The 15,324-nt window shown below is 44.2% G+C and overlaps 1 protein-coding gene across 1 annotated transcript in view; it reads left to right on the forward strand.

The window, feature by feature from the left end:
* Nucleotides 1–1,745: 1,745 nt before the first annotated feature.
* LOC309546672 (lysozyme C-like) overlaps nucleotides 1,746–15,324 on the forward strand; it is a gene marked incomplete at its 5' end in the record, with an annotated part of 28,175 nt that continues 14,596 nt past the window's right edge. Inside the window, 2 exons of the mRNA XM_082246389.1 lie at nucleotides 1,746–1,869; nucleotides 9,273–9,407. Of these exons, the coding sequence (XP_082102515.1) occupies nucleotides 1,746–1,869; nucleotides 9,273–9,407 (259 nt within the window). The remainder of the gene's footprint in view (nucleotides 1,870–9,272; nucleotides 9,408–15,324) is intronic.

Genomic DNA, 15,324 nt, shown 5'->3' on the forward strand with positions numbered 1-15,324 from the left:
TTTTCTGTAAAATACTGGCGCAAGGAGGTGGCAATTTTGGCGGAACAAGTCAGGTCAGATAAAAGTGAATTGTCCAGGCGCCAGGTGCGAGAGCGACGGGAGTCTGACCCCATCTGAAGTGTGATGGAAATAAGATGGTGATCCGATAGGACCATGGGTTCTATGGAAGCACGTAGCAGGGAATGAAGAGTGTGTTGGGAAACAAAGACGTAGTCGATCCTGGAGTACTTATTGTGGGGGTGGGAGAAGAATGTGTAGTCCCAGACATCAGGATTCAACGTACGCCAGGCGTCGTGCAACAGAACGTCATGTAACAGGGTCTTGATAGCTCGCAAGGCCGAATACGGCAGTGTGGAGGCGCCCGACGACACATCGAGCAGCGGGGAAATGGCAACGTTAAAGTCGCCCCCCACCACCAGCGTCCCAGCCTTGAATTCCGTTAAAAGGGAAAGTGTACGTCGAAAAAAAGGTATGGACTGTTTATTCGGGGCATAAATATTCGCAAAAGTGAACACTTGGCCTTTAATGGTGCACTTAACGAAAAGGAATCTGCCATCAACGTCCGCTTTAGTGTCAATCGGAAGCATCGGGCATGACTTTGAGAATAGGATAGAGGTGCCTTTTGACTTGGTGTCAGCTGCAGCGGCATGGAAGACTGTCGGGTAATGGTAGTTTTGTAGTTTTGGTATTGTGTCCGCCCTGAAATGGGTTTCTTGCAGAAACACAACATCCGCCTTGGAGAGGCGCAGCGTGAGAAGCAAATTGGAGCGACGTTTGGGTATATTAAGGCCGCAAAGGCTTAGGGAGAGGAGTTTTAGCGCATCCTCGGGCAAGCGCGGTTATGTTTTATACAAAAACAAAACTAACAATGTTAAGGCAGTCATAGACTGATCAAAGTTCAGCCAGCTGAGCAGCAATGGGCTGAATTTAAATCCATCCTTGGGCAGGCTGATTGTACTAAGGTTTATCTGTCAATTAAATTGGGGGGCCTGTGGGTTTTTTCCTTTGATCTCTGCCGGCAGCTAAAGCTAGAAATCCTCCTGCTGTCAGAATAGAATAGCACAGTGGGAGGAATTTCTCCATCAACTGTATCATGTATGGCCTTGCTTACTTTGTATCTCTCTATCTCACTGATCATTGTTAATAAATGTTGTTTCAAGGCACCTTCTTTTAACAGCAGCAGCAGCTATAATAGTATGTACACAAATACAGCAGCTATTATAACTGCTGCTGTAAAAAAAAGTGTCTTAAAACAACATTAAGAACGTGTTTTGACAGTTGGGAAGTGCTAATAAATGCAGGGGTGGGGTTGGCAATGGGGGAAAAGGACATGGCATGCTACACACGTCCTGTGTACTTTGGGCATGAGTAGCACACCCAATGTCCAAAAAATTCCCATGACATTACTGATAAATATGCTCCAGAGTCATGGAGGTTTTATTTTTTAGTAACTTTAGACTGACCCCATCAGCACATGATCTAGTAGGAAAAATAACATTAGGTAAATGCCAACGACAAACATTGTTTTTTTTTTTTTTTGTGTTTAACTTACAAATACATTCTATTCTGTTCTAGTTTTACTAAAGGTACCCAAATATTTACAATGACCATAAAACAATACCATGTCCTTCTTTTACCTGCTGGTACCTAATGTTTTTCTTGGCATATACACAGCGCATTGTCACCTCAGCTTCAGCTTACATATATATATGAATAGTTCTAGTGCCCTTTTTATCACTCTCAAGATGAAGGTTATCTATGCACTTCTCCTGGTCTCTCTGGCAATTGGCAGTTTTGCCGAAAATATTTGTGACTTGTACTCAGCAATTGAAAATTTTGGCTTTTTAGACAACACCGAGAAGGCACAACGTAAGTAGACCTCAGTTGCTTTAGTTAATTGTTTGAATATGCATAGTTTCTCTTTGTATGGTTCCTGGGCTCCCACTGGGTAGAACATAGGAAAGATCGCCATCTAAAATTAGAACAGAATGGAGCACATAGAAAAGGAAAACTCTAATGGTTATTTACCTGTGATCTGATAATTTCTTCTGGTTTAAAAAATAAAAACAAAAAATCCCTGAGAGAAAAGATGGTGCTCCTATAGGACATGGCGATTTAAACCATAAGGCCTCATGCACACTGGATGTTTTTGCAGCTGATTTTTTTTTTTTCAGCTGTAAAAAAGCTTTAACTCTGATAAAAGATTAAAACGCTAAAAAAAAATGCTGAAAAACGCTGCTATTCTGGGTTAATCAACATTTTTGAGCCATAAGCTTTTATGGGAATATCGTTTTGCTAAAAAAAAAGCTAAAAAATGGTATACAGCTGAAAAAAGCGAACAAATGCTTTAAAATGCTACTGCAAAAAAAGTTGAAAAACGTCTTCTACAGCTTTCTACTGACATTTTGATAACGTCCAGTGTGCATGAGGCCTAAGCATAAGTTGCATCTCCAGAAGCCATTTTAGAAAAAGGTGTAGTTTGATTAGTAGTTGTTTGTGTCTTAGAAGGCAGGTGAGAATGGCATTGGTTTCTATGGGAGGTATAGATATTATATTGCATTTTTCTGGAGCATATTATATTTGTAAGGAGTGTAGCATTCAAGGACAACTATAAACCTGTATTTAGTTTCCTTCTCAATATGTGACAAGCTCACCACAACAGTATCTTTCATCCACAAGTGCACTATGATAACCTTTTTAACTTTTTTTGTTTACAAAAGTTTTATTAGAAAGTCATGTACCAAAACATAATCCAAACATTGCATAAGGAAAAAAAAAAAAAAAAAAGTACAGTGTGGGTTAACATGGAACATATAGCAAATAACAGTAGACATGATGTACATGCAGAACAGAGCAGGATATAATATAACAATCAAGTTAAGTAACATATCAGATATATCAAAAACCAGTATGACAAGGCATAATTTACAAACAAGTATCCCAAATATCCCATTTAGCATGAAAAGCTGGCATAGAACCATGCAGAGAGTGAAATACCCTCTCCGAAAGCTTGAGAACCTCCATTCTCGCTAAAACTTGTGACCAAATGAGGGTATTTGACCTCCAGTTCAAGGCAATCATCCAGTGGATAGAGCACATTAATGTATATATTAACCTAGAAACAGGAGTGGAGACGCCTGGAACCCGTGCGAAAAGGAGGCAGATTTTCAGGGAAAAGGTAACACTAGAACCTGTTGCCTGTGATAACTTGAGTTTAGCTCTATCCCAAATGGTCTGCAAATGATTACAGCTCCAGAAGAGATGCAGAAGAGTGCCCTCCTCCACACATCCCCTGAAACATGAAGGGGAGACCGAGTCGTAAAAGGAGTGTACTAGGGAAGGGGTCATATACCACCTAGTAAAAAGTTTAAGGGGGGACTCTCTGCTCGCACTAGAGCGTGTGCATTTACGTAGATTACTTATCATTCCCTGCCATTCTAGAACAGAAAAAGTACAGTTAAGATCCTCTTCCCATTTGCTCATATATTTATATTTATCCGGTATAGGGGAACCATTAAAGTGATTATACAACAATGAGATTAAGCCCCTGCCCCTAGGAAAGGAGCAACAGATTGTCTCAAATGTGGTATAGGGCGGGTGAAGAGTCAGAGAGCCTTGAGATTGAAAAAATTCCCTTATAATATTATAGTGTTCAGCTTCTGAACTAGGAAGTTTGTGTATATGCTTAAGCTGTTCAAAGGTACAGAATATGTAACAAAAAGATAATGCTTTGAGAGAAAACAGGCCTCTGGTAATCCAAGGTTCCAAAACCTCTTTTTTTAGTGGTAAGATAGGAGAGTCTATATAGCCCAAAAATGAGGTCAAGGGGGGAACGGGAGAGACCAACTTATGAGTATCTTTAAACTTCATCCACATCTGATATAGATGATTAATAACCTTGTTAGAGTGGGTGATGTATCTGGTTGTTACAGAACTGCACCATAGAATGGCGTGTAGAAAATGGGGAGAAATAGAGGTCCGTTCAAAAACCAGGGGATATCCTTATCCTCTGAATGCCATTGTGCGATCTGCGTGAATTTAGCTGAGAGGTAATAAGACCATAAATCTGGAAGTCCCAATCCACCGAGAAATTATGGAGCGTGAAGCACATGTTTGTTGCATCTGGGCCTCTTCCCGCTCCACACAAATCTCGACAAATCTCTCTGAAGTGTGAGAATGTGGGACTTAGGTATATTAATTGGGAGAGCTCTAAAAAAGAATAATATCTTAGGGAGGATAACCATTTTTACAGCCATAATTCTACCCAAGAACTAAATAAAATATGAAGACCATGTATTTAAAAGAGCTCTTAATTTTTTGAATAATGGGGGAAAATTTTGATAGAAATAGGGAGTCAAAATGAGGAGTGATAGAGACCCCTAAATATCTGAAAGATTTTAAGCACCAAGAAAATGAGAAGCTTTCTTTAAGGGAGACCTGCATCCAGTTTGGTAAATTAATAGGCATAAGGGAACATTTTGAGATATTAACACCCAGACCTGATATAGACCGGAAATAGTCCAGTTCTACAAGCAATTGAGGTATTGATATATGTGGATCAGATAAAAATAACAAAACATCATCAGCATAAAGGCTAAGCTTGAATTCTTTACCTTCTTTATGGTAACCACTAATCTAAGGCTCGGTTTACACTTATGCGTTGCGGGAAGGCTGCGAATTCGCAGCCTGTTCCCGCATCGCAAACGCACCCCTGGCAGTTCACACTGCCATATGCCATATGCGATACACTGGGGGTGTCAATGAAATCTTAACGCCACCCCCAGTTTGATCGCATATCGCAGTGCGATCTTGCAGTTCGCACAGGATCGGATCGCACAAGTGTGAACCGCTGTGCGATCCGATCCTGATGCGGCTGCAAAAAAAGGGTCCTGTGCGTCTTTGCTGCGGGTGCGGTGCGAATTTAGCCATACAAAGTGTATGGCTAAACTCGCACCGCACAGCCGATCGCATGTAATGAAGGAGCAGTGCGCTCCGACATTACATGCGATCACCGCAGCCGTACATGTGTGAACCGGCACTTAGTGTTGTTTCGGATAGAGCAAGCTAAGGGTTCAATGGCCAGGGCAAATAATAGAGGGGAAAGAGGGCACCCCTGCCTGGTTAAGATGAAAAAAATCCGAATTACAACCAGGCAGGCGTACCCTCGTTTGAGGGGAGTCATACAGGGCTTTAAAGCCATGGATGAATCCGTCTCCCAACCCATACCTAGGTAATAAATGTTCCAGGTAAGACCAACTGACGCTGTGGATGTCCAAACTAACTAAGCATGTAGTAATTTTGCTAACATTAGCATCCTGTATAATATTGGCGACCATCTGATGTTATCCGTGAGCTGTCTACCTGGGATAAATCCAGTTTGGTCTGGGTTAATTAACTGATTTATGTTACAGGCTAGTCTGTTGGCAAGAAAGCGACCAAACAACTTAAAATCTTTGTTCATGACCGAAATAGGTCTGAAGTTTTGAGGAAGGGAGTGATCTTTATCAGGTTTGGGAAGAAACAACATATTAGCGAGGAGCATCTCCTCAGGAAAGCCTCCGCCTTGGAGGACATAATTAAAGAGTTTAGTTAAACGCGGAACCAGTACGGAGGAGAAGGTCTTGTAATAAGATGTGAAGAAACCATCGGGGCCTGGGGCCGTAGATGAGTTCACGGATTTAATCATTTCCAATACCTCTGCATCCGTACATGGAACATTCAACGCATCTCTCTGCTCCACAGAGAGGAATGGGATGGGCAACCCATTAATCTAAGAGTCAAATCTTGCCATGGATATCTTTGAGGAATCCGAGAGGAGATCTTTATAGAAGTCTGTGAAGACCTCCAAGACCTCCTTAGGACGTGAAACCATTCTGCCATCCGGTCTCCTAAGTTTCTAAACATTAGTAGGTTTAACTGCTTGTGTAAATTTTTTGGCAAACATCATGGATGATGTATTACTGTTAAGAATAAATTTAGCTTTAGACCATCTAAGTGCTTTTTCAGTATTGTTAGAAAGAATCTCATCCACGGCCTTTCTCTTAGTAGAAATCTGATCCAAAATGGCGGGGGAAGGAGAAAGGTTGTGTAAGTTATAAAGACGGTCTAGATCTTTAGTTAGAGTTCTGATGTCCGCAATCTGGATTTGTTTCTCGCTGAAGCCAGGGCTATAAATTTACCCCTGATGACTGCCTTATGAGCAGTGCAAATAGTAGAAGTGGGGGTGTCTTTGTTCTCATTTATAGCAAAATACTCTTCCAGAGAGGAGGAGATCTGGGAGACAAGTGTGGGGTCATTGATCAAAGAGTCGTTCAATCTCCAATTAAAAGATGATCTCTCCATTCCTATATTAGAAGTATTAAAGGTGACAATCTGATGATCAGACCAAGGGCAAACGTGAATATTAGCATCAGACGAATTTGCTAATAGGATAGGAGTGCAGAAAATGTAGTTTAATCTGGCAAAACTATCATGGGGGTGTGAATAAAAAGTATATGCCCTGACACCAACATTATGGGCCCTCCAGGCATCCACCAACTGCAAGTCACTGAGTGCACGGGTCAAGTGGGTGAGCCGACAGATTAAAGTCCCCCCCAACAATCATATGTGGGCACTGGAATCTGTTCAGGGTATCAAAAAAATTTTTAAAAATCGTGGATTGAGCATCATTAGGAGAGTACAGAGAAGCTATCGTAATCAGTTTACCACAAATGCTACCCTTGAGGATCAAAAATCTACTCTCGGGGTCACTATATGTAGAAGATACATCAAAAATGATATTATTGCGGATGAAAATGGCAACACCCCTTGTTTTATTGCTAAATGTAGAGCATTTAAATTGTTGGAAGGATTTGTTAAAGTATTTAGGGTGTTTATCTATGGCAAAATGGGTTTCTTGTAGAATGATTATATCTGCACCCAACTGTTTATATTGCTTGAATGCTTTATGTCTTTTATTAAGGGAGTTAAACTCCTGTACATTGTGTGAAAGTATCTTAAGCCCCATTATTAGTGGTCAAGGAGTAGATATAGTATTTGATGATTAGTTGATATGCAGTTATGCAAAACAGATAGAATAGGCGCCTAACTGAAAACTGGGCATTAAGTAAAGAAACCTGCGCAGACAGGGGAGGGAACACTGAGATGGTATGAAGAGCCTAGCTAAAGGGGTCAATACCTGAGTCAATCTCCGACCAATAAGCCAGAGCCCAATAACACATCCATAATAAGGTAAATAGCACTGAATGGATCAGAATACATGACTTTCTTTTTTCTTTTTTTAAGAGAAAACAACAAATAATACACAAGTGAAAAACAAAAATGTTCAGAAAGATAAAAATTTCTCGGGGGATGGGCAAAAAACGAAAACCCATCCAACAAATAACTGACCCATGGACAACAGCGTCCAAAAGCCACTCGTGAGGACTCACACCTCGCCCTGCAAGGGACATGAGCTCCCAAGAGAGCAGATGTAAGGCCAAAGTGCGAATCATCACGAACCGGCAAAATAGGGACAAACCAACGGGAGGGGAGAGAGAGAAGCCTGAAACACTTATGTATAAGACCTGCCGTATGAGGTATGAAGGTCAATATATAGTGTACATGTAAAGCGCAAAACAGCCTTGCTGGGGAAAAACAGACCCCCAAGCTGAGCAGCAACCCAGATGAACACAGCTGTCACCGCATGCCCCCCCCCCCCACTAAACCTCAGGGTAGCCATGCAGCAATGGGGGCCCAACCACAAGTACCAAACCATTCAAGGTGCTAAATGCAAATCACATGTAGGACCTTCAAAAGAAACTCCAGGAGGTTAGAGATCAGAATGAACCGTCTCTAAAGGGGTTCCACCATCTACGCTGATCATGTCTCGTTGCAGGAGTAGCCCAGATTAGCGATGGTCTAGGGGTTACATGCTGGTGAACGTCCGGTTCAGCCTCCAATAGGCCTAGCTTGATTAGCAGTTCTTTGCCCTCAGTGACATTATAGACCACATAAACTGAGCCATCATGTGGGACAGTGAGCCTAAAGGGGAAGCCCCATCTGTATCTGATCCGAGGGGCCTGCAGTACTGAAGTGATCTCTTTCATTCTGTGGAGTTTTTCCAATGTAGCCTGTGATATGTCCAGAAAAATCTGGATTTTAGTGCCTTCCAAAATAATATTTGGAGTGTTTCTGGAAGATCGCAGAATGTCTTCTTTGACTAGGAAGTCCTTGAGGTACAAAATTACATCCCTGGGGGGCTTATCAGGAGGTGGTTTGGGGCGCAGGGCTCTGTGAATCCTATCACAAATGAAGGCAGCCTCAGGTCTGTCAGGTAACAAATCCCTGAAAAGCTTTGTAACAGCAGGGGAGAGCTCAGCAATGGATTCTGGAATACCTCTGAGACGTAGGTTATTCCTGTGGTTTCTGTTGTCCAAATCCTCAACTTGAGATTGGAGCAAACTGTAGTTATCAGACAAAAGCTCAAAATCTTTCCTGAGATCATTATGGGCTAGTGAGAGTTCATCATGTTTTGTCTCAGGTAAATCTGTGCGGCCTCCTAGTGCAGCAATCTCCTGTGTCAGGGTGTTTGTAGATTTATGAATTTCAGTCTGAATTTTATCAGCCAGTTTCTCATAAATGGCCACAAAACCTGCATCCAAGTCTGCCTTGGTGATATACTCACGGTCTCTAGCAGCAGTTGTGGAAGAGGAAGGTAGTGAAGAAGACTCTGCAGGCCACGTGGATTGAGACTGGCCTCCATCTTTGGTCATCTTAGTGGCTTCCTTGGTGCGGAGTAAGTATGTAGTTAAGGAGTGTTGCGGCGGGCGGCCCCGGTTTTTTTTAGCTGACAGCATGCACGGAGTGTTCCTACGGGGGTGCGGAAAGAAATAGGCTAAAAAAGTATCGATCTGGCCCCGAGGAATCCGCTTGTCTCTCTCCCCTCCGACGGAGCTGAGACTCTAGCAGCCGTCCAGCATCGCGCCGCGCATGCGCCCCCAACCTTTTTACCTTCTATAGGCACCAACTTTTTTTTTTTTTTTTTTTACAATTCTAATATTTATCTAGTGCTTTTAAGAAAATATAACAATCACTGTGGTAACACAATTCAGGACAAAGGTGCTGGGATCTATGCAGGGTAGGCATTCTGAAATCATGGGAGGGGGAATGTGTTAATAAATTGCATGATTTTTTTTCTTTTTGTTTAAATTGTACTTATCCTTTCATTTATTATTTTGGCTGGGGTGTACTATTTATGGACAGTTGTAAACCTGTATCTTGTTTCCTTCCAGTTATGTGCTTATTCGATGAGTTAGGGACTACCCCTAGGCCGCAAGATAATTTTGGATACTTCTGGATTGGCAGGATAGATTGGTGTTATGATCCTAAACACCCTGGACGAAACCGATGTAAAATGAACTGTGCAAGTAAGTAAAAACAGTGGAATTTTTACAACCATAACATATATTGCCAGCCAAACCACATCAGCCATACAGTTAGTCAATTGAACAGCCATATCATTATACTTCACTATTACTTGTTCAATGTGTAATGGTATCCTACTGTAGAAGCCCTAACATTCTATGATGGTGTATTTATAAATCATGATTAAATGAACCCCCTTCATCAGAGCAGGGCAGCACTTTTTGGCTCTGAGGGAGGGGGTTCGCCCTCGAAATGCATCAGCCGCAGCAGATTTGTGCAGACATCTGCCCACTATCCAGCACCGTGCAGTGCCTTGCTTACATTGGAGATCTTTCGTTTGACTATTATATGTGTGCTATCTACAATTGATTTGTGAGTATTATGTACATTATTTTAAAATTTTAATAAACCTTTTTAGTGGTAATGCACTAGGTCGGTGCGGCCTTTTATTATTGTTGTTACTTCAAAATTAACCCCAGCTTGTAAAAAAATAGCATCTTAAAGTGGTTGTAATTGTAAACTCTACCAGATAAACTTTCCCCATTTAAATCAGTAATACACATTGTAAAAATTGCTGTGTATCAATCAACTCTAACCTGCTCAGTTCGCCTGTAATCTGCACTCTTCATTGTCATGACGTCCCCGGCGCATGCGCATATTTCGCCCGATTCACGCAGTGGCGGAACTACCAGGGTCGCAGCAGTCGCACTTGCGACTGGGCCCTGGTGTTCCACCACTGTAAGGGGGCCCGGAGACAGCAGGAAAGACTTCCTGTCCAGTGTCTGATGTAGCGGCTGCAAGGAGGGGGAGCTCCAACACTGCTTGTACTCACTTGGCTACAGTGACTTGCTCGCAGCTTGTGCGGGGTGTTTCAGGTCCAAAACGCTGTGATTACTTTGTAGGGCAGCTGCACCTCTTCCTTTCTCCCCCTCCTGCCTCACACTGCATACACGGACTGAAGCTCCTCCCCCTCCTCGGCTCGGATGTCTTCCTATACAGAGACAGGAGGGGGAAGAGAATGGACACAGCATCAACAGGACGTGCTGATCTGAGGTTTGTTTTGAATCTGAAATGTACACCATGACACTTGCAGGGGAAGGGGGACAAGTTGTCAAAGAAGAATGCTCACAGTGATTTGGGGGGGATAAGAGGATGCTGTATGTGCTAGGGGGCACTTTGGGAGGGGAGAGAATTTGTACAAGAAGGGGGGTTAAATATAAAATTCGACCCCCCCTCCCCGTCAGAAACAGTTCTCTCCCCTTCAAAGTGCCCCCTAGCACATACAGCACCCCCCCCCCCCCAATCACTGTGAGAATTACTTTTTTGACAACTTGAAACAGAAGCTGGCTGCTATTGAGGAGACAATCGTGGTGTCTGGGATCCCAGGCACCTCGCTAGAGATTCAGGGTGATCGCCCCAGGTGCCCACACTAGTACCCCCCTGTCAGGCAAGTTAGTGGAGCCGAGAGCTGGAACTGTTTTCAGCACTGGGCTCCAGGACTCAGGGCCGGCTCACACCACGAATCACAAAGGAACGCACTGTGTTGCTGTGTGATACACATGCCTTCCCAGTGCTGTGCGATTTCAGCCCTTGCATTTGAATGGGCTGATATTGTGCCCATCTTCATTAAGAGCTGTGCATGCTCTACTTTACAAAATGCACTGCAACTGGATCGCATGATACTTCTGATCATACAATCTTGGGCAGGCAAACACTGCATTTGCGACCTGCATTTGGGGAGTCATTAAGTTGACACACCCCCGGCGGATCATTACAGCACTGCATTCTGAATACAGTGTGGGAACCCTCACGGCATTCTGGTATGAACAGACCCTTTGTCTGGATACACAGGATTTCATTTGTATCTCAGGAGGGTCCCACCAAACTAGGACAGTTAGGAAGTATGGATCTGTATTAGAAGGGGAAAGGATTTGTTTTTTTTTTTGTTTTTTTTGGGGGGGGGGGGGGGGTGTTTGTACTAGGAGAGGAGATTAGGATAGTGGGGTTTGTGACAGAACTGAGGAAAGTACTTATGGGGGAGGGTTTTTTTGCTGGAAGGGAGGACCTGGGGGTGCATTGTGGAGAGGAGAGGGGGGGTGGTGGGGGGGCACCAAAATGCACCTTTACCTGTGTAGACAAAAATCCCTGCGCCAGCCCTGCTGGTACTGATATCCACCGCCTGGCTTGGTTCCCCCGCCGCTCTCAACTGCTGCTAGCCCAGTGCTGTCAGCCTGTTCATCCATCAGTGTCCCCAGCATTAGCAACTTGCTGTCAGAGCTCTCCTCCTGCACCACTGCAGCTCATATTCCTGAGGTTGGCAATGGGTATGCTGGTTCTCCTGTCATTGGTGATCAGCTCAGGGTCCGCGCACTGAGCCAATCAGTACCATCATGTTTAAAAGCCTTTTGGAAGCTGGGAGTGCAGATCTTATATGTCAGTAAAATCTATAACATTTATAGCAGTATCTAAATGCAGGTGATACACAGTGGGGGCGAAACTACCAGGGCCACAAAGGTTGCTTTTGCGATTGACCGGCGGCTCCGATGTTCGCCAGCCACTCTCGATCTCCTGCTGGAGAGGGAGAAAGGCAGGCGGCTGATGTAAACACAGCCGTCTGTCATTTTCCCTGGTGTAACTGCAGAGTCTATACGAACCTGCTATGTAGGATCGTATGTCTCTGTGGTTACATCACAAGCCATGCCCCCCCACAGTTAGAATCACGCCCCTAGGGATACATTTAACCCACTGATCACCAATAAAGTTAACCCCTTCCCTGCCAGTGTCATTTTTACAGTAACAGTGCATATTTATAGCACTGATTACTGTAGTAATGTCACTGGTACCCCCAAAAGTGTCAAAAATATCAGTCAAGGGTCCGATCTGTCCGCTGCAATGTCGCAGTCCCGCAAAAAAAAAAAATCGCAGATCGCCGCCATTACTAGTTAAAAAAAACAATAAAAATGACATAAACCTTTCCCATAGTTAGTAAACGCAATAATTTTTGCGCAAACCAATCAAAATACGCTTATTGCGATTTTTTTCACCAAAAATATGTAGCAGAAAACAAATTGGCCTAAAATGTTAAAAAATTTTGATTTTTACATATTTTTTGGGGAATTTCATATAAAAAAAATGTGAAAAATATTGTTATTTTTTCAGAATTGTTGCTCTTTTTTTGTTTATAGCGCAAAAAGTAAAAATTGCACAGGTGATCAAATACCACCAAAAGAAAGCTCTGTTTGTAGGAAAAAAAGGACATCAATTTCATTTGGGTACATCATCACACGACCGCGCAATTGTCCGTTAAAGTCACGCAGTGCCGAATCGCAAAATAGGCCCTGGTCTTTGAGCAGCCAAATCCTCCGGGTCTTAAGTGGTTAATGGGTTTTACAACACCTCCATACCAGGGGAGGAAATGAAGGGCAAATAGGGATGAGGTTCTTGCTCGTCACTTCCATGGGTTGGTGATGAATCTCTGAGAAAATTTGCAGACTTGCTGCAAGAAATAAGGAACAGCTTATAATGAAACCCATAGCTTTTGCCCTTTGTCACCTCAGGCCACCAATCCCAGTGCTGCCCACAGTTCAAGGCCCAGCACCAACTACTTTTTGTGACATCACTTCCGGGCAACGGGTGCGGCTTCCCCATGGAGCAACTGTCATTCCTAGGCGCTCGGCCACTCTCATCCATGCTGGTGTCCATGGCTGTCTCCTCCACTGCTGCAGGAACCCCTCTTCGGTTCCCCCCATCCATTTAGCCGGACAATTATGAACCTCCCCCCGAATGCACTCCATCTGACAGTTCAGCCTGTCCCCAGCCAGCTATCATCCCAACATCCTCTGGTAACTCATGTGGCATCCACCTGCAGGTAACACATTTGGGTCAGCCAGGCTGTTCATTGGATGTTCCTTGTCCACTGTATGCCTTGGATTGTTAAAATAAGTAGACATGTTTTACTCATTCAAAATTGGTTTTATGGCTCTGCTACAGTACAGCGCATTTTCCAATTTGTGTTCCTTTGTCGGATGAGTCAAAAGAGCCAATCGTCTGCTGTATGGGATACATGAGTGGGTGTTGCAGACAGTTTTGTGTAGGGAGAGATACTGCTCCTTTTTTTTTTTCTTTTTAATTTTGGCAGCATTACATGCATCCATAGGCGTGCACAGGGGGTGTGCCAGGTGTGCTTGGGCACACTCTAATCACTACGTGCGGTGCCTACTAGCCCTTTCCCCCCTGTTGGCCCCCCTGCCCCGCAGTGCTGCTGGCTTTCCTTCTCTTCTGCTGCGGGGGATGTTTCAGGATGAAGAGTGGGGAAGGGGCTAATAATTTACCAGCCCCTTCCTTTTCTGAATGAACACAGTAAACAAACTCGCACAGAGCACTTCCCATTCATTCACTGCCCTGTGCAACTGAGGCTGCAGAGAAAGGCATGTGTGTTTGAGGTTTGGGGTGCACACCATAATATAATTGGCTGCGCACACCTATGCATGCATGCATGGCAGCTTCACGTTGTTTGACAATAGCTTGCTTATACTGTAAGCCCTACAGTGGCCAGAATTGAACAACAAGATTTGCCCCTATAGACTTCAATGGGTTTAGCCACAAACATCACCGACTTTGAACCTAGAGAAAGGTTTGCAGACTCTTTGTGAACTGAACCTAGGCAGATTCACTCACATAATAAACTAGTAAATATGATTTTAAATGGGCACAGGTATGTTTTTCATTGTACTAACACAAATGATGACTTATAGAATATTTTATGGACATGTTCTACAGTTGTCACATGGTGCATGATTTGCACTTCCTCAACAAGAAACAGCCTTCTTACACAGCCTGTAGAAACCTTCACTTATTATGGCCCAATTTCAGTCCAATTTTTTTTTTTTTTTTAAATGAATCTTTATTTAGTTTAACAGAAAAATACAGAAAGGGAAACAACAACATCAGGGGGTAAGAGGTAAGAATGAGGCCAAACAGTACAAAAGTGCAATTCAGAACATAGTGTAGAAAATTTGAATATAGTGCATTGCAAAACCAACATTTGACAGAGGGCAGGATGCTGGAGACCACAAACTAGGGGTTGACCACAGATAGCCACAGGTGCCAATCTGGGCATGGGGCCTGGCCTGGGGAACCCCAAGCCAAAGTCCGCCCCGGGGGAGGGGGGGCATTGGCCTCCATCAGACCTTCCCTGACGCGGCCCCGTGACCAGGGGCCCCTCCGAACCCGACCACCAACCCAAAGCGGGTAGGAGGGAGAGTCGCAGCAGCAGCCCAGGTCCCCACGGGAAACCTATGCGGCCTCTAGGCAACCCCGGCGGCCCGAAAAAATTAGGGGGGAAGCATGTATAGCTCCGGCAATCTGCCTTGGAGCAAACCACCTGCGGTAGGTTGAGCAGCATGTGGTAGAGGAAGAGAAAGGGGAAAATGAGGAGGAGAGTAAGAAAGAGAAAAGAGAAAGGAGGAAAGGAAAAAAGAAAAGAAAAGAGAAAGGGGAAGACACAAGGGAGGAAGAAGGGGAAAGAAATGTTGTACCTGCTGGGAACCGGAGCGCCTCGTGCACCACGCCTCCATGGGGTCCACCATTCCATCTAAAAGTCAAAGATACCCTACTGGAGAAGGTCTAGGGGTTGGGCAGGGGGAGGCCAGCTAAGGACGAGTCGGCCAGCACCAACAGGGGCTGGTCAAGGCTCGAAGGAAGTATAGCCAGGTCACCCGACTTGTCGAGCCACGGTCTCCACTTCGTGTCATTACACTCCCGTGTCCCTCTACATTTAGCTACCCATTCCTTTGCATCCCTGATACTGTCTACCGTACGCTTCCACTCCGACCTGTCCGGGACCTGCGGCCGCTTCCAGTAAATCGGGATCAGCCTCCTAGCAGCATTGAGGAGGTGGGGCAGTAAGCTACGCCGGTA

The sequence above is a fragment of the Pelophylax lessonae genome (genome assembly GCF_965119305.1).
Source record: "Pelophylax lessonae genome assembly, chromosome: 1".
NCBI classification, from domain to species: Eukaryota; Metazoa; Chordata; class Amphibia; order Anura; family Ranidae; genus Pelophylax; species Pelophylax lessonae.